Here is a 24,275-nt window from a genome sequence, read left to right on the forward strand (position 1 = left end):
TGAATTTTGACATTTTTATTGAAGGGACAGGACTGTTTTACTTGATATGGCTACTACATGGCTAGTGGAACTGACAATACATGGTGCTAAAAAGTCTTGTTATAATTCTCTGTATTACAGAGGTGGATCTCTAACCGATAGCAAGTGGTAGTGGGTCGGCTGTGTGTCTACATAAGTGGATGGTTGCATTGCATTTGATATAGTTACACAATTAGGTTTTAAACACAAGGCAGTCTGCTTTGCCATCTGCAGAACAGGGTGTACATTTAGTTTGACTGGATCAGCCCAAAGCAGTTAAGGAAGTCCAGAAAGAGAGAGAGAAGAGAGGGGGAAAAACCAGTTGATTGGTCCTTTTTACACATCTGTTATGTTAGTCTTTCTACGTTTTCAAACATTTCATTCCCATCACGTTTCTCTCCAAGGCTCAAGGGAGAGGATAGACTGGCGGGAGGTTCGAAAAGGCCCGGGTCGTATTCATTAGTCGCCGAACGCTTCAAAACAGTCTGAAACAAGGAGGGACTACCTGAACTTGTCTAATAAGAAACCCCTTGTTTTAGTTATTTTCCCCGTTGCAAAAAATAAAAGAGACTTTTTTGCAGTAATGAATACAACCCTGATGCTGCTCAGTCTTTCTTCAGTGCTGTGGTGAAGACGCCGAAGATGATAGCGACTACAGTGAAGCCTTGTGCGAAGATACGTCCTCTCATCAGGAGCTGGGACTGCCGGGTCTTGCCTTGTTTGAAGGCTCGGAGACCGTACATCAACGCTCCAGCTGTACCAAGACAACCTGAGAGGAGAAAACGATTAGGTTTTTCCATAAACGGTCTGATAATAGCTGATGTGAAAGGAGGTGCATTCAGTAACCTCCATTTTGTTTCAAAGTGGTCTCAATGCTTATCTGGTTTGTTTTGGAAGACTGAAGGGGGGGGGGGTCTGAAGGTGTACAATCCATTGTACTGTAAAAGAACAAGCACTCTGACTGGTGTAAATCTTCAAAATATTTTAGGCCCGATTGTGTGTGCAATCCACCCTGTAACCACAGGGGAAAGAAGAGCGAAAGAGAACACGCCCAATGTGTTGTAGTGTCGATGTTATATTCACATAAACGTCCAATAACTAACTATGTTATACTGACAGTTACTGACCTGTGTAGTCTAGCACCCAGTGTGTGACCCATGGATTACACTAGTTTACCATTATAATACATGTTTTGTTTTTTTGTTTTTATGAAAACTCCTTGACAAGGACATTATGGCCCCTGTAATGTTTCATAACGGGGCTCGGAACACTCGGATTTGTTCCAATTAAATCATCAATGTTGACGCCTGTTCCTGTTCCTTATGGGGTCCACAAGGACACTATGCATGACACATCTTATTAAAACTGTACATGGCTGTAAAGTTACCAAATTAGCGGTAGAAATTAATTGTATGCTGTTCCCCTGCTAGCTAACATAGTTAGCTAACTAGCTACAACAGTGTTGTCTCTTTGGTAAAGTGATTGACCAAATGACAGTCTATTCAATGCCCGAATCGTCTAATTTAGTAATAGTATGTATTGAAGCCGAATAGATACAGCTGGACCATTTTCAATAGACTTACAGTACCGCTTATGTAACTGACCTATAGGGACGAACGGGTTCTCCTTCGACTTCCTCATAAACTTCTCCTGAAACGTCTCTTCTCTGGGTCGAGATAGAGGTGTAAATCCTTCTATAACGGGGGGTTTGGATATGTCGAGCATTGGTAAATGTGTGGTTCTCGCTGACTGTTCAGGGACAACCGGGGTAGTGGCAGAAGCCATGTTTGCAGAGTGTCTGTTCTCGGATACCCGGAAGCGGATGAATGGTTCCGAACAAAGATGTTGAAAATGTGAGAGATGACCTCATTCGAGAGCTTCCGTAAATAATCACACGCTATCACGCAAAGGATTCCATCCGGGTCACCTTTGACCACATGTATCAACGCAAAGAAAAGTGTTTGATGCTTGAAAGTATCGTAAAATAGAAAAACATGATCTTGTCGATCATAGGTTATGTATGACAAGGCCTGCCGTGTCCATTTTTCAAATAACAGAATAATACATAAACTAAAGAAAACTTCCCCACACTTAGTTACCAGAGTTTACCTTAGTTACCAGAGTTTACCTTAGTTACCAGAGTTTACATTAGTAAGAGTTTATCTGTTGGATATATATATATTTATATAAATAAATATATATATATATATATATATATATATATACAGTACCAGTCAAAAGTTTCTTTATTTTTACAATTTTCTACATTGTAGAATAATAGTGAAGACATCAAAACTATAAAATAACACATACGGAATCATGTAGTAACCAAAAATGTGTTAAACAAATCAAAATATTTATTTTATATTTGAGATTCAAAGTAACTACCCTTTGCCTTGATGACAGCTTTTCACACCTGGAATGCTTTTCCAACCGTCTTGAAGGAGTTCCCACATATGCTGAGCACTTGTTGGCTGCTTTTCCTTCACTCTGCGGTCCAACTCATCCCAAACCATCTCAATTGGGTCGGGTGATTTTGGAGGCTAGGTCATCTGATGAAGCACTCCATCACTCTCCCCCTTGGTCAAATAGCCCTTACACAGCCTGGAGGTGTGTTGGGTCATTGTCCTGTTAAAAAACAAATGATAGTCCCACTAAGCACAAACCAGATGGGATGGAGTATCGCTGTAGAATGCTGTGGTAGCCATGTTGGTTAAGTGTGCCTTGAATTCTAAATAAATCATTGACAGTGTCACCAGTAAAGCACTCCCACACCATCATACCTCCTCCTCCTCCATGCTTCACGGTGGGAACCACACATGCAGAGATCATCCGTTCACCTACTCTGCGTCTCACAAAGACACGGCGGTTGGAACCAAAAATCTCAAATTTGGACTCATCAGACCAAAGGACATATTACCACTGGTCTATTGTCCACTGCTCGTGTTCTTGGCCCAAACAAGTCTCTTCTTCTTATTGGTGTCCTTTAGTAGTGGTTTATTTTCAGCAATTCGACCATGAAGGCCTGATTCACGCAGTCTCCTCTGAACAGTTGATTTTGAGATGTGTCTGTTACTTGAACTCTGTGAAGCATTTATTTGCAATTTCTGAGGCTGGTAACTCTAGTGAACTTATCCTCTGCAGCAGAGGTAACTCTGGGCCTTCTTTTCCTGTGTGCGGGTCTATGTTTATTTGAGCGATATATTTGGCTCTATGGTTCAAGGAGCGATATACATGGACAGAACATGTCATAAATGTTGAGACAAAGTGTAAGAAGGTGGTGAATCTTTTGCACTCGGTCTCTGGTTATGAAGGGGGTGCTGACAGACCATCGTTGATGGATATTTATAGAACTCTGATCGGGACGGCGATTGATTACGGATGTATAGTTTATGAAACAGCAGCAGAGACTTGTCTTCAGAAGCTGGACAGAATCCAGTATACAGCTTTAAGGATATGCATTGGTGCATTTAAATCGCCATCTGTATGTGTCTGACTAGTGGAGGCAGGTGAGATGCCTTTGGATATACGACGTAAAAAAAAATAGTCATTAGCTTATTGAGTTGAAAGGCTGTGAGGTTGAGCATCCCACTGCTACTGTTCTAGATGACTGATGGGAATATACTAGTAGACAAGGCAGTGGTTTTGGTTGGACAGTTGGGAAGCTTGGTGATGAGAGTGGTTTGAGGGAGTTGGAAGGTTGGCCCTTCTTTGGTAATAGGGGATGTTCCTCTACGGTTACTCCCAGATCCTGTTGTTGATCTAACCTTGGTGGAGAAAAGGAATGAATACTCCGTTGAACTGTTGGTGATAATAGTTGCCCTCCAGTGGGTGGAGGACGTACAACCTGTTAGAATTATAGGACGCTCAGATTCTCTGTCTGTATTGAATAGTTTATCATCTGGTAAATCTGATAGGAGTGACCTACTAAATCATTTTTTTATTTTTTTTATTTTTTTTATTTCACCTTTATTTAACCAGGTAGGCTAGTTGAGAACAGGTTCTCATTTGCAACTGCGACCTGGCCAAGATGAAGCATAGCAGTGTGAACAGACAACACAGAGTTACACATGGAGTAAAGAATTAACAAGTCAATAACACAGAGAAAAAAAGGGGAGTCTATACAATGTGTGCAAAAGGCATGAGGAGGTAGGCGAATAATTACAATATTGCAGATTAACAATGGAGTGATAAATGATCATGTACAGGTAGAGATATTGGTGTGCAAAAGAGCAGAAAAGTAAATAAATAAAAACTGTGGGGATGAGGTAGGTGAAAATGGGTGTGCTATTTACCAATAGACTATGTACAGCTGCAGCGATCAGTTAGCTGCTCAGATAGCTGATGTTTGAAGTTGGTGAGGGAGATAAAAGTCTCCAACTTCAGCGATTTTTGCAATTTGTTCCAGTCACAGGCAGCAGAGTACTGGAACGAAAGGCGGCCGAATGAGGTGTTGGCTTTAGGGATGATCAATGAGATACACCTGCTGGAGCGCGTGCTACGGATGGGTGTTGTCATCGTGACCAGTGAGCTGAGATAAGGCGGAGCTTTGCCTAGCATGGCCTTGTAGATGACCTGAAGCCAGTGGGTCTGGCGACAAATATGTAGCGAGGGCCAGCCGACTAGAGCATACAAGTCGCAGTGGTGGGTAGTATAAGGTGCTTTAGTGACAAAACGGATGGCACTGTGATAAACTGCATCCAGTTTGCTGAGTAGAGTGTTGGAAGCAATTTTGTAGATGATGTCGCCGAAGTCGAGGATCGGTAGGATAGTCAAATTGTATTAGTCACATGCACCGAATACAACAGGTGTAGTGTGTATCTAATAGGAGTGACCTACTATTGGAGGTATTAATGTTACTATGGAGAATAGAGAGAATGGGTGTAGTAGTGAGATTCTGCTGGGTCCCAGCACATTCAGGTGTGAAATTGTAGACCAGTTAGCCAAAAGAGCTTTGAAGCAAGACATTGTTTCATTTCTATGGTTCCACAGGGTAGAGGTAAGGCCAAATGTAAGATCAGAGCCATTTTGATAGATGAGTGGCAGAAGGGATGTGACTCTGAGCCCAAGGGCCGGCCTTTATATGCCCTCCAAAGAAAGGTCGCTGGACTAAAATGCAAAGGTCAGATTAGAAAGGACAAAGTGGTGTTTGCTCGATTGCGCTTAGGACATTGTACATTCAAATCAAATCAAATGTATTTATATAGCCCTTCATACATCAGCTGATATCTCAAAGTGCCGTACAGAAACCCAGCCTAAAACCCCAAACAGCAAGCAATGCAGGTGTAGAAGCACGGTGGCTAGGAAAAACTCCCTAGAAAGGCCAAAACCTAGGAAGAAACCTAGAGAGGAACCAGGCTATGTGGGGTGGCCAGTCCTCTTCTGGCTGTGCCGGGTGGAGATTATAACAGAACATGGCCAAGATAATAATAATAATAATAATAATATATGCCCTGTAGCAGACGCTTTTATCCAAAGCGACTTACAGTCATGTGTGCATACATTCTACGTATGGGTGGTCCCGGGGATCGAACCCACTACCCTGGCGTTACAAGCGCCATGCTCTACCAACTGAGCTACAGAAGACCACAAGATGAATTCGTCCTTACATCTGGTTGGCAATGGTTTATGTTTGGAGTGTAAGGTCGATGAAACGGTGGAGCTTGTGTTGTTATATTGTTGTAAGTATGTTGAAGAGAGGGACAGATTGAAGTGTAGGGTCATTGGGGTTGGATGCAGTTGGCGGGGTTTGGAAGGGATTTAGGGGATGGGGAAGGGTCTATTAGAAGTTAGTAGGGCTCTGTTCTCAGACCGTACTGAGTTAAAGTAGGAGGATTTAGAAATGTTGTAAACCGAGATTGACCACGCACACACACACACACACACACACACACACACACACACACACACACACACACACACACACACACACACACACACACACACACACACACACACACACACACACACACACACACACACACACACACACACACACACACACACACACACACGCACACACTCTCCATCCAGCCCAGTAGGTGGCGGCACGCAGCTGTAACGTTGGTTTGCGGACCGCCGTTATATCATAGAAGAAGAACGACTCTCGGCGAGGCAAGATGGCGGCGCCAGAGGAGCAGGAATTATCTCAGGCGCAGACCGAAAAACTCCTTCAATTTCAGGTACCCAACCTTTCTTCAGCTTTACAGTCGTTTTTATAACTCCGTATTAATGTATGTTTAGATATAGGATGGAAATGGCTTAAAAATTACATCACGTTTATGGTTGTGAAACTGCTTTTTTGACCCCCCCCTTAGCGCCACGGTTAACTAACTAACTTAACGTTAACGGTAACTGGCTCGTTATCTAACAACACACCAATTATTTATCCTCTACAAAACTATTGTCTTGAATTGTCTGTCCGTTCCCGACAATTGCCCCCCTCCCCCATAAAAGAAACATCAGAAAACTTAAATCAGTGTGAATTGGTGAATTAGAAACTACATTTTGAACTTTTAGTTCATCTTACAAGGACTTGTCTTAGCTACTTACAACTAGCTAGCTAGGCTAACGACAGTTAGTTAACTAGGTCAACAATGTTTACTTTAGTTATTAAACTGTTTCGCTGAAAGATGGTTTTTTAAGAGAGGGATCATCAGACATTTGTTATGGCCCCCTGTGTTGTTTCATCCAGACCCAAGATATGGAAATGTCCTGTAGGAATGATTGAAAATACATTTGTTGAACATTTACATTTAAGTTACATTCTTATCCAGAGCGACTTACAAACCTAACATCTTTTACATTCTCACCCATCAATTGGTTTGGAGATTGATCCGGTATCGTGTACACTAGTAGTGTTAGATCTGTGGTTTCAGATTTGTGGATTTGATTTCAGGACTTGACAGGTTTGGAGTCTACGGACCAATGTCGTCGTACATTAGAACAACACAATTGGAACATCGAGGTAAGAACGGTCAACCCCCCCAAAAAATACAGGCATCTTTTTGTTGTTTGTTGTTGATGTTGGCCTTGAAGACCCAGAAAATACACATTTCTCAGTGTTATGAATGAATGACATACAGGGAGTGCAGTAATATATATATCATGTGACAAGTGTTGCCTTAAATTGCCTTAAATTCATCAAGATCTCTGCGCTTTTTAAAATGGTCATGGTTTTAGTCTTCCTGTGCTGTCCAGGTTGAGATCAAATGGATCATTTCGTGTGTGTGTGTGTGTGTGTGTGTGTGTGTGTGTGTGTGTGTGTGTGTTTGTTCCCAGGCTGCGGTGCAGGACAGACTGAATGAGCAGGAAGGAGTTCCTAGTGTGTTTAACCCTCCGCCCTCCAGACCCTTACAGGTCAACACAGCAGACCACAGAGTGTATAGTTATATTGTCTCCAGGCCACAACCCAGAGTACGTACACACACACACACACACACACTCTCTTTCGTGTGTTCTTCTTTGAGCTCATATGTCACTGGTAAATTATTCTTGTATCTCAATTTAAAGGTAGACTCTGCAATATGATGTTTATTGCATGACGGAACAGTGGGTTAACTGCCTTGTTCAGGGGCAGAACCACAGATTCGTACCTTGTCAGCTCTGGGATTTGAACTTGCAACCTTCCGGTTACTAGTCCAACGCTCTAACCACTAGGCTACCCTGCCGCCCCATTCACTCATTCACATACACAGTGGCACAACCTTCCGCTTACAGAAATCAAGTCTGTAACTGAAATCATCCAGCTGTAGTTTTCTCATTGAATCTTCTCCACTGTTCTGATCGTCATCTGGTCTTTTTATTATGTTTTTCTCCAGGGATTAATAGGATGGAGTTACTACATGATAATGCTACCTTTCAGATTGACATACTACACACTTCTGGACATATTCAGGTAATACAAAGAAACTGTATTTGGTCATCAGTTCCTCTGACGTTTCTGTATAAAAGGTGACTGATTGGCTCCTCCTCTTTCCTAACCAGGTTTGCCCTACGGTGGGTCAGACCAGACCCACGTGGACGCGTCACAGACCCTGTGGGTGACGTGGTGTCCTTCATCCATAGTTTTGAAGAGAAGTACGGTCGATCGCATCCCGTGTTTTACCAGGGAACATATAGCCAGGTGTGTTACTCAGGTTCCCCAGTCCAGTTTCAATCTCAATTTGGGATACTAGTAATAGTACCGTGACCATCCACAACAAGTATATTGGAACGCAAAAAAAAGTTGACACACGCCAAGTTTTATTTTATTGAACAACCGACTAAATGGTTTTAAGGAATGTTCCAGAATCCATACAGGTTCAATCCATTTAGAACATACCTTTTGTTGATGTAGTGTATGTACCTGCTTGTCCAACATCTCGTTCTGAAATCATGAACGTTAATATGGAGTTTGTCCCCCCCCCACCCCCCCCTTTGCTGCTATAAACAGCCTCCACTCCTCTGGGAAGGCTTTCCACTAGATGTTGGAACATTGCTGCTATAACAGCCTCCACTCTTCTGGGAAGACGTTCCACTAGATGTTGGAACATTGCTGCTATAACAGCCTCCACTCTTCTGGGAAGGCGTTCCACTAGATGTTGGAATAATGCTGCAGGGACTTGCTTCCATTCAGCCACATTAGTGAGGCCAGGCACTGATTTTGGGCGATTAGTCCTGGCTTACAGTCAGCTTTCTAATTCATCACGAAGGTGTTAGATCGGGTTGAGGTCAGGGCTCTGTGCAGGCCAGTCAAGTTCTTCCACACTGATCTCTATAAACCATTTCTGTGTGGAACTCGCTTTTTGCACAGAACATTGTCATGCTGAAACAGGAAAGGGCTTTCCCCAAACTGTTACCACAAAGTTGGAAGCACAGAATCATCTAGAATGTCATTGTATGCTGTAGCGTTAAGATTTCCCTACACTGGCGCTAAGGGGCCCAAACCATGAAAAACAGACCCAGATCATTATTCCTCCTCCACCAAACTTTACAGTTGGCGCTATGAATTGGGGCAGGTAGAGGTCTCTGATTCGTCCGTGATGCATGATTCATCACTCCAGAGAACGCGTTTTCACTGCTCTAGCGTCCAATGGCGGCGATCTTAACATCACTCCAGCCCGCTTGGCGTTGTGCATGATGGTGATCTTAGGCTTGTGTATGCTGCTGCTCAGCCACAGAAACCCATTTCATGAAGCTCCCAACTAACAGTTCTTGTGCTGACGTTGCTTCCAGAGTCAGTTTGGAACTCTGTAGTGAGTGTTGCTGGACAGATGACGCGCTTCAGCACTTAGCGTTCCCGTTCAGCTTGTGTGGTCTACCACTTCGCAGCTGAGCCGTTGTTGCTCCTAGATGTTTCTGCTTCACAATAACAGCACTTACAGTTAACCGGGGCAGCTCTAGCAGGGCAGCTCTAGCAGGGCAGAAATTTGATGAACTGACTTGTTGGAAAGGTGGCATCCTATGACGGTGCCACGTTGAAAAGTCACTGAGCTCTTCAGTAAGGCCAATGTTTGTCTATGGAGATCGCATGGCTGTGTGCTTGATTTTTATACACCTGTCAGCAATACACCTTAGCCAAATATATTTAAACTCAATTTTTCACAATTCCTGACATTTAATCCTAGTAAAAATTCCCTGTCTTAGGTCAGTCACTTTATTTTAAGAATGTGAAATGTCAGAATAATAGTAGAGAGAATTATTTATTTCAGCTTTTGATTCTTTCATCACATTCCCAGTGGGTCAGACGTTTACATACACTCAATTAGTATTTGGTAGCTTTGCCTTTAAATTGTTTAACTTGGGTCAAACGTTTCGGGTAGCCTTCCACAAGCTACCCACAATGAGTTGGGTGAATTTTGGCCCATTCCTCCTGGCAGAGCTGGTGTAACTGAGTCGGGTTTGTAGGCCTCCTTGCTCACACACACTTTTTCAGTTCTGCCCACAAATTTCTATAGGATTGAGGTCAGGACTTTGTGATGGCCACTCCAATACCTTGACTCTGTTGTTCTTAAGCCATTTTGTCACAACTTTGGAAGTATGCTTGGGGTCATTGTCCATTTGGAAGACCCATTTGTGACCAAGCTTTAACTTCCTAATTGATGTCTTGATGTTGCTTCAATATATCCACATCATTTTCCTCCCTCATGATGCCATCTGTTTTGTGAAGTGCAGCAGTCCCTCCTGCAGCAAAGCATCCCCACAATATGATGCTGCCACCCCCGTGCTTCACGGTTGGGATGGTATTCTTCGGCCTGCAAGCCTCCCCCTTTTTCTTCCAAACGTAACGATGGTCGTTATGACCAAACAGTTCTATTTTTGTTTAATCAGACCAAAGGACATTTCTCCAAAAAGTACAATCTTTGTCCCCATGTGCAGTTGCAAACCGTAGTCTGGCATTTTTTATGGCGGTTTTAGATCAGTGACATCTTCCTTGCTGAGCGGCCTTTCAGGTTATGTCGATTTAGGACTCGTTTTACTTTGGATATAAATAGTTTTGTACCTGTTTCCTCTAGCATCTTCACAAGGTCCTTTGTTGTTGTTCTGGGATTGATTTGCACGTTTCACACCAAAGTATGTTCATCTCTAGGAGACAGAACGCGTCTCCTTCCTGAGCGGAATGACGGCTGTGTGGTCCCATGGTGTTTATACTTGCGTACTATTGTTTGTACAGATGAACATGGTACCTTCAGGCATTTGGAAATTGCTCCCAAGGATGAACTAGACTTGTGGAGGTCTACAATTTTCTTCTGAGGTCTTGGCTGATTTCTTTTGAATCTCCCATGATGTCAAGCAAAGAGGCACTGAGTTTGAAGGTCGGCCTTGAAATACATCCACAGGTACACCTCCAATTGACTCAAATGATGTCAATTAGCCTATCAGAAGCTTCTAAAGCCATGACATCATTTTCTGGAGTTTTCCAAGCTGTTTAAAGGCACAGTCAACTTCGTGAATGTAAACTTCTGACCCACTGGAATTGTGATACAGTGAATTATAAGTGAAATAATCTGTAAACAATTGTTTGAAAAATGACTTGTGTCATGCACACAGTAGATGTCCTAACCGACTTGCCAAAACTATAGTTTGTTAACAAGTATTGTGTGGGATGGTTGAAAAAACGAGTTTTAATGACTCCAACCTAAGTGTATGTTAACTTCCGACTTCAACTGTCTGTGTAACTGGGTTGATAGCTGGTCGTGTTTATATGTTATGTTTGTTTTCCCCCTGTAGGCATTGAACGATGCCAAACGTGAGCTTCGCTACTTATTAGTTTACCTCCATGGAGAGGAGAACCAGGACACAGACCAGTTCTGTCGGTAGGTCCCATAACACAGACATATGATCCGTTTTACACGAGGCCAACATCCACACAAACAGACACAAAACCCCCATTTTCTGTCAATAATCAGTAGTTTGTTTTATTTTGTTTATAATTCCGCTTCTGTTGGTTTGAATATTTATTCAGTTGATTGGATGGAGGTTTTCCCTCGCTCGTTTCCATATTTGTGGCATGTTTGGTATTATTCATATGTCCTCCTCCTCTTCGTTATTCGTATAAATGATTTTATATTTTCCCGTGTTTTATATTAATGTGCTTCTGTTTCCATCTTCCTCCAGATCCACGTTATGTACAGAAGAGGTCCTGACCTTCCTCAACACCAGGATGCTGTTCTGGGCCTGTTCCACCAGCAGGCCTGAGGGATACAGAGGTACACAACCGTCTACTCTTGCATTGCGTCTTCACTACCTAGATCTCCTAGAGCTGGAGATACATTCTATAAAAGAGGAACTGGCCTCGTCCTTCACTCGTTGTTGTTGCTGTGAATGAGGCCATGTTCTCAGTCAGTCTGATCTGGTTAAATAAGATAAAAGTCAATCATCCGTGCTGGGAATTTAGGATGATTTGTCAGTCCTCTAGGATATGAGGACGAATCTCTTTATTTCAGTGTTGTTTTAATCTGTGTTTGGTGTGTGTCTGTACCTCAGTGTCCCAGGCGCTGCGTGAGAACACGTACCCGTTCCTGGCCATGATCATGCTGAAGGACCGTAAGATGACGGTGGTGGGACGTCTGGAGGGGCTCATCCAATCAGAGGACCTCCTCAACCAGCTCACCTTCATCATGGAGGCCAACCAGACCTACCTGATGTCTGAACGCTTGGAACGGTAAGGCAGTGATTGCAGAGCTGTGGTTTCCAATAGCCCTTCAGACAAACTCAAAGAGTACGGCAATAGTTTTTTGAAACCCAGGTTTGATTGCTTATTTTACTTATATGAAAAATAATGTGGAGATGGTCTCTGGTCCTGGAGATGTGGTGTGGTCTCCCATACGGCTGTCTCTGGTCCTGGAGATCTCCCATACGTCTGTCTCTGGTCCTGGAGATGTGGTGAGGTCTGTCTCTGGTCCTGGAGATGTGGTGAGGTCTGTCTCTGGTCCTGGAGATCTCCCATACGTCTGTCTCTGGTCCTGGAGATCTCCCATACGTCTGTCTCTGGTCCTGGAGATCTCCCATGCGTCTGTCTCTGGTCCTGGAGATGTGGTGAGGTCTGTCTCTGGTCCTGGAGATCTCCCATACGTCTGTCTCTGGTCCTGGAGATGTGGTGAGGTCTGTCTCTGGTCCTGGAGATGTGGTGAGGTGAGGTCTGTCTCTGGTCCTGGAGATGTGGTGAGGTGAGGTCTGTCTCTGGTCCTGGAGATGTGGTGAGGTGAGGTCTGTCTCTGGTCCTGGAGATGTGGTGAGGTGAGGTCTGTCTCTGGTCCTGGAGATGTGGTGAGGTGAGGTCTGTCTCTGGTCCTGGAGATGTGGTGAGGTCTGTCTCTGGTCCTGGAGATGTGGTGAGGTCTGTCTCTGGTCCTGGAGATGTGGTGAGGTCTGTCTCTGGTCCTGGAGATGTGGTGAGGTCTGTCTCTGGTCCTGGAGATGTGGTGAGGTCTGTCTCTGGTCCTGGAGATGTGGTGAGGTCTGTCTCTGGTCCTGGAGAGAGGTCTGTCTCTGGTCCTGGAGATGTGGTGAGGTCTGTCTCTGGTCCTGGAGATGGTGGTGAGGTCTGTCTCTGGTCCTGGAGATGTGGTGAGGTCTGTCTCTGGTCCTGGAGATGTGGTGAGGTCTGTCTCTGGTCCTGGAGATGTGGTGAGGTCTGTCTCTGGTCCTGGAGATGTGGTGAGGTCTGTCTCTGGTCCTGGAGATGTGGTGAGGTCTGTCTCTGGTCCTGGAGATGTGGTGAGGTCTGTCTCTGGTCCTGGAGATGTGGTGAGGTCTGTCTCTGGTCCTGGAGATGTGGTGAGGTCTGTCTCTGGTCCTGGAGATGTGGTGAGGTCTGTCTCTGGTCCTGGAGATGTGGTGAGGTCTGTCTCTGGTCCTGGAGATGTGGTGAGGTCTGTCTCTGGTCCTGGAGATGTGGTGAGGTCTGTCTCTGGTCCTGGAGATGTGGTGAGGTCTGTCTCTGGTCCTGGAGATGTGGTGAGGTCTGTCTCTGGTCCTGGAGATGTGGTGAGGTCTGTCTCTGGTCCTGGAGATGTGGTGAGGTCTGTCTCTGGTCCTGGAGATGTGGTGAGGTGAGGTCTGTCTCTGGTCCTGGAGATGTGGTGAGGTGAGGTCTGTCTCTGGTCCTGGAGATGTGGTGAGGTGAGGTCTGTCTCTGGTCCTGGAGATGTGGTGAGGTGAGGTCTGTCTCTGGTCCTGGAGATGTGGTGAGGTGAGGTCTGTCTCTGGTCCTGGAGATGTGGTGAGGTGAGGTCTGTCTCTGGTCCTGGAGATGTGGTGAGGTGAGGTCTGTCTCTGGTCCTGGGAGAGGTCTGTCTCTGGTCCTGGAGATGTGGTGAGGTCTGTCTCTGGTCCTGGAGATGTGGTGAGGTCTGTCTCTGGTCCTGGAGATGTGGTGAGGTCTGTCTCTGGTCCTGGAGATGTGGTGAGGTCTGTCTCTGGTCCTGGAGATGTGGTGAGGTCTGTCTCTGGTCCTGGAGATGTGGTGAGGTCTGTCTCTGGTCCTGGAGATGGAGGTTAATTGAACGTGTCTGTGTGTTCCAGGGAGGAGAGGAACCAGACGCAGGTGTTGCGGGCGCAGCAGGACGAGGCCTACCTGGAGTCGCTGAGAGCCGACCAGGAGAAGGACCGAAGGAAGAAGGAGGAGCAGGAGAAGGTCCAGGCGGAGGAGGAGAAGGTCCGGCAGACCGTCCTGGCCGAGGAGATGAGGAGGAGGGTGAGGATACCTTGATACTGTCTGTCTCCTCTGTCTTGTCAATATTTTTGTCTCCTCACTCGAGCTGTCTGCTCGCGCTGTCTGTTCTCTCTGACTTCTCTCTCTGCCTACATTTAAAACCGTTTCTTATCTTGGTCTTTGTTGTTGCCAGTTTGACTGTGGCTAACTAATTCTGTTCTTTTTATCATTTTTTTTCTTAAAGACGCTGGACGAAGAGAAGGAGCGCAAGTCAGAATGTCTTCCCCCCGAGCCCCCAGCAGACGACCCCGACAGCGTCAAGATAGTTTTCAAACTGCCTAACGACACCAGAGTAGAGAGGCGGTTCCTCTTTCAGGAGTCTCTGACGGTAAGAAACGTCTCTGACGGTAAGACACGGCCTGACCGTACGAACACAGCTCTGTTCGGTAAGACACGGCCTGACCGTACGAACACAGCTCTGCTCGGTAAGACACAGTCTGACCGTACGAACACAGCTCTGCTCGGTAAGACACAGCTCTGCTCGGTAAGACACAGTCTGACCGTACGAACACAGCTCTGCTCTTTTAAACTGTTGACTCACAGTTCTACACAGCAAACTCCTAGTCACTCTTCCATGTGTAGTGTCATTGTGACTGATTTAAACTCCCCTGGCAAATACCAATGGAACTTGTGGTCTTGACGACAACAACAACAAGCACCCATCTCTCCCTCTGTTTCTCCAGGTAATATACGACTTCCTGTTCTCGTTGAAGGAGACCCCGGAGAAATTCCAGATAGTTACCAACTTCCCCCGCCGGGTCCTGCCCTGCCTACCCACGGAGGAGCAGCCCAACCCCCCCAGCCTCAAAGAGGCCGGCCTCAGCCGTTCCGAGGTCCTCTTTGTTCAGGACCTCACGGACGATTGACACCTAGCTAACCCTCTCTCTTCCAACGTGAGAAAATCAGCTGTTCCTTGTTTCTTCCCCCTTTTTTTTTTTTTAATGGCCGTTGTGCACTAGGGGGTCACCGTCTGAAATAATGAAACAAACTCTAACCCAAAAATAATTTAAGCCGTCAGCCCTGATACTGTTGTTTTTAAGTCATGTGAACTCCCTGTACATACGTTAGATATTTAAAGAACAAGGCTGATAAAAAGCACCGCTTATTTTTTAAAATTATTATTATTATTATTATTCAATCAAAGTTGACTCTATAATGTAATTGTCTTGAGACGACCAAACAAGCGAGGGGGTTGAGTTTCCGTACCGCCTGCAGTTTAGAACGACAGCCCAGTTCAACAAGAAGAGGGCCACAGCTTTCACACGTGGCTTTTACCCATCTCTAGTATAACAGCCTCATGGATGCCTATTTCTCCTGTAACATCGGAATGGGCTGGTCATGTTTAAGATGTCATTTTCCAACAACTATAAATTAAACATTTTTAAAATGTGATTGTGATGGTTTTGATAATATTCCTGGCTGTCAGTGCTCTTTTCCCATCCCTCTCTTGGTCCGATAAATCTCAGACTTCCTCCCAGAATCTCTGCTGACCTTTAACATTTCTGTAGGTATGTGGGAGAACAAATGTATTATGCCAACCTGAATAATTGTATTTATTTTACCTTTATTTAACTAGGCAAGTCAGTTAAGAACAAATTCTTATTTTCAATGACGGGTGGGTTAACTGCCTGTTCAGGGGCAGAATGACAGATTTGTACCTTGTCAGCTCAGGGGTTTGAACTTGCAACCTTCCGGCTACTAGTCCAACGCTCTAACCACTAGGCTACCCTGCCACCTCTACACTCTAACCACTAGGCTAACCTGCCGCCTCTACACTCTAACCACTAGGCTAACCTGCCGCCTCTACACTCTAACCACTAGGCTAACCTGCCGCCTCTACACTCTAACCACTAGGCTACCCTGCCGCCTCTACACTCTAACCACTAGGCTACCCTGCCGCCTCTACACTCTAACCACTAGGCTACCCTGCCGCCTCTACACTCTAACCACTAGGCTACCCTGCCACCTCTACACTCTAACCACTAGGCTACCCTACCACCTCTACACTCTAACCACTAGGCTACCCTATAAATACACATGGCCAAAAGTATGTGGATATTCCTTCAAATTCAGCTATTTCAGCCACACCTGTTGCTGACTGACAGGTGTATAAAATCAAGGACACCGCCACGCAATCTCCATAGACAAACATTGGCCCTGTTGAAAAGCTCAGTGTCTTTCAACGTGGCACCGTCGTAGGATGCCACCTTTCCAACAGTCAGTTCGTCAAATTTCTGCCATGCTAGAGCTGCCCCGGTCAACTCTTGAGTGCTGTTATTTTGAAGTGGAAACATCTGAGCAACAATAGCTTCGTGGCAAAGTGGTAGGCCACACAAGCTCACAGAACGGGACCTCCCGAGTGCTGGAGCACATAACAATCGTCTGTCCTCGGTTGCAACACTCACTACCGAGTTCCAAACGACCTCTGGAAGCAACGTCAGCACAAGAACTGTTTGTCGGGAGCTGCAGGAGATGAGTTTCCATGGCCGAGCAGCAGCATACAAGCCTAAGATCACCACCATGCACAATGCCAAGCGTCAGCTGGAGTGGTGTAAAGCTCGCCGCCATTGGACTCTGGAGCAGTGGAAACGTGTTCTCTGGAGTGATGAATCACGCTTTACCATCCTGCAGTCCAACGGACAAATCTGGTTTTGGCGCATGCCAGGAGACCTCTACCTGCCCCAATGCAGAGTGACAACTGTAAAGTTTGGTGGAGGAGGAATAATGATCTGGGGCTGTTTTTCATGGTTCGGGCCCCTTAGATCCAGTGAAGGGAAGTCTTAATGCTATAGTATACAATGACATTCTAGACAATTCTGTGCTTCCAACTTTGTGGCAACAGTTCGGGGAAGGTCCTTTCCTGTTTCTGCATGACAACGCCCCCATGCACAAAGCGAGGTCCATACAGAAATGGTTTGTTGAGATCGGCGTGTGGAATAACTTGACTGGCCTGCACAGAGCCCTGACCTGAACCCCATCGAACACCTTTGGGATGAATTGGAATGCCGACTGCGAGCCAGACCTAATCGCCCAACATCAGTGCCCGACCTCACTAATGCTCTTGTGGCTGAATGGAAGAAAGTCCCCTCAGCAATGTACCAACATCTAGTGGAAAGCCTTCCCAGAAGAGTGGAGGCTGTTATAGCAGTAATGTTCCAACATCTAGTGGAAAGTCTTCCCAGAAGAGTGGAGGCTGTTATAGCAGTAATGTTCCAACATCTAGTGGAAAGCCTTCCCAGAAGAGTGGAGGCTGTTATAGCAGCAATGTTCCTACATCTAGTGGAAAGTCTTCCCAGAAGAGTGGAGGCTGTTATAGTAGCAAAGGGGGGGGGGGGGTACACTAAGTCCTTATTAATGCCAATGATTTAGGAACGAGATATTCGAAGAGCAGGTGTCCACATACTTTTGGCGTTGTAGTGTATGTCTCACAAAATACGAAAGATCACATTCCTTTTCAACGAACAGTACGGGAGCCTGGGGCTCTGGTCAAAAAGAGGACACTATATTAGGGAACCGACTCATTCCTGGCATTCACGACAACTCTAATAGTGATTACAGTGAAAACAGGCAAGGACACGGTTGTAATATTGGTATACATTTATTAGTGAACTACTCTCAAAAATCAGCCACAACTATTAAAAAAAAGAAATATGATCGCACGACTCGGTAAAGCAGAACTAGCAACTTTTTCATTTTAAAAAGTACAAATCTAAAAAATGTCCATCAGTATACAGGTGTATAGACTATAACTAGTTAAATGCTACAAACAATGATTCCAATGGAATGAAAAAATTATAGCATTCAGAACATTTTCCCTATATATATATATATAAGCATTTTATTTATTTTTTAAAATCCAAACATGAGGTAACTGTAAAATGTGCAAGTAGCAAAGCGAACATCTGTTTCAAATGCCCCTGGCCTGTTGGGTGGGAGCCCCCCTAGAAGCTGGAGGAATCAGTAAACTATTCCCACCACCAGCAACACATCATTGGAAAACAGTGAATCTACGACGCAAATAAAATAAATCAAATCCTAAATAAATTATTTTAGCTGTTTTTATTATTGGAACAGCATTTTATTCAAAACATTTGTTTTTTCCTTTGCCACCACACAAGCTGTGAGATCATTATTTGGATTACAGAATGACTACAAGATTCTATTTCAAATTGTATGTTTTGAAGTTACTTGACTTTACATGAGGTTTTCTGGTATTTGGGACAGAAGAAGAAAAAGAAAAATCACAATATGGTCATTAAAACCTGCCCCCCCCACACACACACACACAAACCATGGTGCTAATGTTTCAATAAGTGAATAAAAGGTATCTAGCACAGGAGGTTGGTGGCACCTTAATTAGGGAGGACGGGCTTGTTGTAATGGCTGGAGCGGAAATCAAACGACGTAACCATGTGATCGATTCCGTTCCAGACATAATTACGAGCGAGTTCTCTCCCTCGGCAGTCTCCCGCTGGTCTCTCGGATGTCAAATCTACATTGAGGGTTTTAAGGTATTAGTTTGACTAACAAGTCTTCTTTAAAATGTAACGTCACTAATTTAAAGGCTATTAGCTAGCATACATATATAATAACTTTTAAAATCATGGATTTCTTCCCAGTTCCAAGTCCAGGCAACTTTTTAAAAATGTATTTTATAAAGCGCAAATAAAATCTTGTAGTCATTCAGTTGGGTTACAAACGTGTGCAGTACAACGCATGGCAGTTATCAGCTGAGCAGTGACGGAACGCCATCTGAAGAACCAACCCGAAGCCGACTAGAGCTCGCTAAAAACCAGTTGGGACTTGGTAGGACATGCATGCTTATTGTGCACCGTTAAATAGTCCACCGTCCCCCATGGCTAGATATCTTTCACTGGAAATACACAATTGGTTTTTATTTTTTAGTATTATTTTTCATTTTTTAAATCATGCAAACACCTTTTGTAGTTTTAGGTAGAATAGTGTGCATCAATGGCACGTTATAAAATGGGATCACAACCGCTATGTAAATATGCATGTCTGTACGTCGTGTGGTTGTTCAAGAACACAAACTAAATTTATAATTTATATGATGTAATATCCACTACTCTGGCAAAAAAACAACATTATTATTATTATCTTAATTGATTACATTAAAAATATGCGAGGCCTGAGGAAAACAACCAAGACAATTCATATCCACCACCAACCTTTTCATGGCATCTGTCAAATTAGAACAGACCGTTTTCCTTTATTCTTATATACCGAGAGGCCCTGAGTGATTTGTTTTTATTTTATTTTTTCTCAAACTCACAATATTTATATGCTAGTGGACAGATATGTACACAGATTAACTCCAAAAGCTGTGGGTTTTTACTTTAAACTCATCAAGATGGCTTTTTTTTTCTCTTCTCTTCTTTAAAAAGGTGGTAGGTAACACACTTCACAAAGAGACTCACATTCGCTATAGAAAACATGGCAAGGTCCTTTTTACACAAGACAGCAAAATGTCCATCCGAAAAGGTACATCCGCCTCGCAGTGCTTATTGGGGTAGTTGGGAATAGAAAGGAGTCCCCCTACTCACACAACACTTACAAAAAGACACCCGGACTAACTTTTTTTTTTTTTTTTTAAACACCTCAACAACATTCTGTTTTGGAAGTCAAAGATGAGAACAGAGACCCAATATAGTGCACTAGCCCCTATGGGCCCTGGTCAAAAGTAGTGCACTACTTAGGGTACCATTTGGGATGTTTTAACAGTGTATCACTCTACCAAACACTACTCCTCCATCTTTGTCTCCAACCCCTTCCTGTCCTGATCCTCACTGTAAAAAGTACAGTCCGCTCAGCCGGGACAAAGCCAGAGCGTCTGTCTCGTCAGGTCACTAGAGATGTTTTACAACAGGGAGTTAAAACATTATTTTGTCTTCAAAACAAGACGATTATCGAGAAGCTTTCACACTGAAGCTATGCAGCATACAACATGAATCTTTTACAACACCATTTAGTTAGCACGGCCTAACAACAAGACCTGACCCAAGTTAAGTTGCCTTTAGATTAGAACACATACCATTTAACCACACACTTCCACGTTAGTGCTCTGTCCTTTAACACGTTGTCTCTAAGATAGCTAAAAAAAAAACAATAAATAATACTATTTAAAAATTATACTCTTAAAAACAAGTGGAAATGACAAAGGGATTTTTTTTTTTTTTTAAGATTAATAAGTAAATAGAGTTTGTGCTTGTCAAGGTATTGAAGGCAGATCTGAAATCTTGAAAGAGTATATATATTTATATATATATTATATTGAATATTTGGCTCACAAACAAATAAATGCCTGGATCTTCCAAAAACAGGAAGGAAGAAATGTCCACATTTAAAACCCATCACTCATACGGTTTAATGCATCAAGCTCCCCAGCAGCAGTCAGCGTGGGAGATACTGGGGTAGTGAAGCCCCCTCTCCCGGGGTCCCCCTCTCCCGGGTGAGCCAGAATTCCTTGTTTATGTTTGCTTGTTGTTGTTTTCCTTTTAAAATGGCGACGTTGGATTAAAATATTGCTAGTCTGAATCAACAGTCTATGCAACCCCCTCAGCGCTGCCTGAGATCCAGCCGGGCAACTCGCACAGGGCCGAGGCCGGAGAGGAGGATGGATGTGGTTCATTTGCAGAAAGGGCAGATGACTTCACAGACAGGCAGTGTCCCCTCCTCTCCTCTCTCTGGGGGGGCCGATCTGAGGACCTTGACCAGAACAAAAAGGGAAACTCCACAGCATAATCTCCTCCTCCCTCCGTCCAGTCAGTTGTGTATCACAGTGGGGGGGGACAACAGGGCGTGAAGGAATGGATATATCCCCAACAAGTCAGAAGTCAGTGGTAGACCATCATTCTCAGTGCCAGATGAGGCTAATTTTAACCACAGCAAGTCACACATTCACAATAGCATTAGCAGATTGAAAAAGAACACAAACAAATAGGGAACAAACTATTGAAATCATCAATACATTATTGCAAAACATATATTATTAACAGGTCACTTTAACCCATCAGTCACCTACACAAACATGCATCTATGACGGTCAGTCAGCCAGGCTCCTCCTCCAAGCCAGTGGAATGGTCTCCTCTCCTACAGTACTATGACGGTCGTTCCGCCAGTAAAATGGTCTCCTCTCCTACAGTACTATGACGGTCAGTCAGCCAGTGGAATGGTCTCCTCTCCTACAGTACTATGACGGTCAGTCAGCCAGTAGAATGGTCTCCTCTCCTACAGTACTATGGCGGTCAGTCAGCCAGTGGAATGGTCTCCTCTCCTACAGTACTATGACGGTCAGTCAGCCAGTGGAATGGTCTCCTCTCCTACAGTACTATGACGGTCAGTCAGTCAGTAGAATGGTCTCCTCTCCTACAGTACTATGACGGTCAGTCAGCCAGTGGAATGGTCTAGTCTCCTACAGTACTATGACGGTCAGTCAGCCAGTGGAATGGTCTAGTCTCCTACAGTACTATGGCGGTCAGTCAGTCAGTGGAATGATCTAGTCTCCTACAGTACTATGACGGTCAGTCAGCCAGTGGAATGGTCTAGTCTCCTACAGTACTATGACGGTCAGTCAGCCAGTGGAATGGTCTAGTCTCCTACAGTACTATGACGGTCAGTCAGCCAGTGGAATAGTCTAGTCTCCTACAGTACTATGACGGTCAGTCAGCCAGTGGAATGGTCTCCTCTCCTACAGTACTATGACGGTCAGTCAGCCAGTAGAATGGTCTAGTCTCCTACAGTACTATGACGGTCAGTCAGCCAGTGGAATGGTCTAGTCTCCTACAGTACTATGACGGTCAGTCAGCCAGTGGAATGGTCTAGTCTCCTACAGTACTATGACGGTCAGTCAGCCAGTGGAATGGTCTACATGGTCTACAGTTTTAACCGTGTTGAGGCATTCCCATTACTGGTCTGCTGATCGAACAATGTGTGGACTCCTCTCTCCACTCCACCAGGCCCTCACCCCACACCTCTTGTCATCACCATCTCACATGCAGCTTGTCAAGCAGCTCCAACGCCCATCTGTCACAAAGAACTAACCAAAAACCACAAGGTAACGAAAAAGGAAAAACCTTGTAAACGTAAAAGCCCTACGACGATAACAACATATGGTAGGTCGCATCTTTGGAATCTGCAACACTGGGGCAGGCAGAGGAGCAGATCGAGGTGGTGGATCAATAGCTGTCCCAGGCAGAGGAGCAGATCGAGGTGGTGGATCAATAGCTGTCCCAGGCAGAGGAGCAGATCGAGGTGGTGGATCAATGGCTGTCCCAGGCAGAGGAGCAGATCGAGGTGGTGGATCAATGGCTGTCCCAGGCAGAGGAGCAGATCGAGGTGGTGGATCAATAGCTGGCCCAGGCAGAGGAGCAGATCGAGGTGGTGGATCAATGGCTGTCCCAGGCAGAGGAGCAGATCGAGGTGGTGGATCAATAGCTGTCCCAGGCAGAGGAGCAGATCGAGGTGGTGGATCAATGGCTGTCCCAGGCAGAGGAGCAGATCGAGGTGGTGGATCAATGGCTGTCCCAGGCAGAGGAGCAGATCGAGGTGGTGGATCAATGGCTGTCCCAGGCAGGCAGACTGACTGGACAACTCTGTGGCTATGAGGCTATGGTAGGCAGGAGCTTTTCATCAGACACAGCAGAGGAACGACCGGGGGGGAAGGAGCTCCAGACATACAATCTTAGATTGCTTATTGTTGTTGGAGTGGTGGTAGGGGGGACGCAGGCAGGATAGGTGGTGGTAGGGGCCGCAGGAAGCAGGCAGGGTAGGTGGTGGTGGGGGCCGCAGGAAGCAGGCAGGGTAGGTAGTGGTGGGGGCCGCAGGAAGCAGGCAGGGTAGGTAGTGGTGGGGGCCGCAGGAAGCAGGCAGGGTAGGTAGTGGTGGGGGCCGCAGGAAGCAGGCAGGAGGGGTGGCAGGAGGCCACAGGAAGCAGGCAGGAGGGGTGGCAGGAGGCCACAGGAAGCAGGCAGGAGGGGTGGCAGGAGGCCACAGGAAGCAGGCAGGAGGGGTGGCAGGAGGCCACAGGAAGCAGGCAGGAGGGGTGGCAGGAGGCCACAGGAAGCAGGCAGGGTAGGTGGCAGGAGGCCGCAGGAAGCAGGCAGGAGGCCACAGGAAGCAGGCAGGGTAGGTGGCAGAAGGCCCCGGGCAGGTTGAGGCCGAGGCAGGCGCTAAGACAGACAGGCTCCGGTGGGTTTAGTTTTGTGCTGCTTTCCAATCAAAGATCTCAAAGCCTGGGTATCAGTCACTCCACCTCGCGGTGCACCTCTGACGCGTCCGCCCGGCAGATTGGACAAGTGCGATTAGTCTGGAAGGAAGATAAAGGGAACAAAAAGGAGGTGTTAGTACACTGCTTTTGACCGGAGCCCTATGCCCTACACACACACACACTATATATAGGGAATAGGGTGCCACCCTGGTTAAAAGTAGTGCACTATATAGGGAATAGGGTGCCACCCTGGTCAACAGTAGTGTACTATATAGGGAATAGGGTGCCACCCTGGTCAACAGTAGTGTACTATATAGGGAATAGGGTGCCACCCTGGTCAACAGTAGTGTACTATATAGGGAATAGGGTGCCACCCTGGTCAACAGTAGTGTACTATATAGGGAATAGGGTGCCACCCTGGTCAACAGTAGTGTACTATATAGGGAATAGGGTGCCACCCTGGTCAACAGTAGTGTACTATATAGGGAATAGGGTGCCACCCTGGTTAAAAGTAGTGTACTATATAGGGAATAGGGTGCCACCCTGGTCAACAGTAGTGTACTATATAGGGAATAGGGTGCCACCCTGGTCAACAGTAGTGTACCATATAGGGAATAGGGTGCCACTCTGGTCAAACGTAGTGTACTATATAGGGAATAGGGTGCCACCCTGGTCAAAAGTAGTGTACTATATAGGGAATAGGGTGCCACCCTGGTCAACAGTAGTGTACTATATAGGGAATAGGGTGCCACCCTGGTCAACAGTAGTGTACCATATAGGGAATAGGGTGCCACCCTGGTCAACAGTAGTGTACTATATAGGGAATAGGGTGCC

At 45.4% G+C, this 24,275-nt stretch overlaps 3 protein-coding genes across 9 annotated transcripts in view; 1 reads left to right on the plus strand and 2 right to left on the minus strand.

The window, feature by feature from the left end:
- higd2a (HIG1 hypoxia inducible domain family, member 2A) lies at positions 1-1,854 on the minus strand. Its single transcript, XM_046324195.1, has 2 exons — positions 1,623-1,854; positions 1-787 (listed from the first exon to the last, which is right to left on the minus strand). Exons 1-2 carry the CDS (start codon positions 1,801-1,803, stop codon positions 624-626), a joined length of 345 nt encoding a protein of 114 aa, XP_046180151.1. The 5' UTR covers positions 1,804-1,854; the 3' UTR covers positions 1-623.
- Positions 1,855-6,084: 4,230 nt separating this feature from the next.
- Positions 6,085-15,607, plus strand: LOC124011127 (FAS-associated factor 2-like). The gene is made up of 11 exons (XM_046324185.1): positions 6,085-6,200; positions 6,917-6,985; positions 7,300-7,434; positions 7,839-7,915; positions 8,005-8,143; positions 11,230-11,315; positions 11,617-11,708; positions 11,986-12,163; positions 14,026-14,197; positions 14,400-14,543; positions 14,899-15,607. The coding sequence occupies exons 1-11, from the start codon at positions 6,138-6,140 to the stop codon at positions 15,079-15,081; spliced, it is 1,338 nt and encodes a 445-aa protein (XP_046180141.1). The 5' UTR covers positions 6,085-6,137; the 3' UTR covers positions 15,082-15,607.
- A 3,183-nt stretch (positions 15,608-18,790) lies between these two features.
- The window catches only part of rnf44 (ring finger protein 44), a 49,061-nt gene continuing 43,576 nt past the window's right edge, over positions 18,791-24,275 (minus strand). For all 7 annotated transcript variants that reach the window (XM_046323544.1, XM_046323541.1, XM_046323538.1 and 4 more), the window contains one exon: positions 18,791-23,540. In XM_046323544.1, coding sequence (XP_046179500.1) covers positions 23,478-23,540 — 63 coding nt within the window. In that variant the 3' untranslated portion in view covers positions 18,791-23,477. The remainder of the gene's footprint in view (positions 23,541-24,275) is intronic.

The sequence above is a fragment of the Oncorhynchus gorbuscha genome, linkage group LG23 (genome assembly GCF_021184085.1).
Source record: "Oncorhynchus gorbuscha isolate QuinsamMale2020 ecotype Even-year linkage group LG23, OgorEven_v1.0, whole genome shotgun sequence".
Lineage (NCBI taxonomy): Eukaryota > Metazoa > Chordata > Actinopteri > Salmoniformes > Salmonidae > Oncorhynchus > Oncorhynchus gorbuscha.

Bases quoted from the DNA above. Each gene is read 5' to 3' on its own strand.
- higd2a (XM_046324195.1), bottom strand. From the start codon at position 1,803: ATGGCTTCTGCCACTACCCCGGTTGTCCCTGAACAGTCAGCGAGAACC. The intron at 788-1,622 runs GTCAGTTACATA...TTCTCCTCTCAG, and splicing joins GAACCCGTTCGTCCCTATAG to GTTGTCTTGGTACAGCTGGA.
- LOC124011127 (XM_046324185.1), top strand. From the start codon at position 6,138: ATGGCGGCGCCAGAGGAGCAGGAATTATCTCAGGCGCAGACCGAAAAA. The intron at 6,201-6,916 runs GTACCCAACCTT...ATTTGATTTCAG, and splicing joins AAAAACTCCTTCAATTTCAG to GACTTGACAGGTTTGGAGTC. The intron at 11,709-11,985 runs GTACACAACCGT...TCTGTACCTCAG, and splicing joins CAGGCCTGAGGGATACAGAG to TGTCCCAGGCGCTGCGTGAG.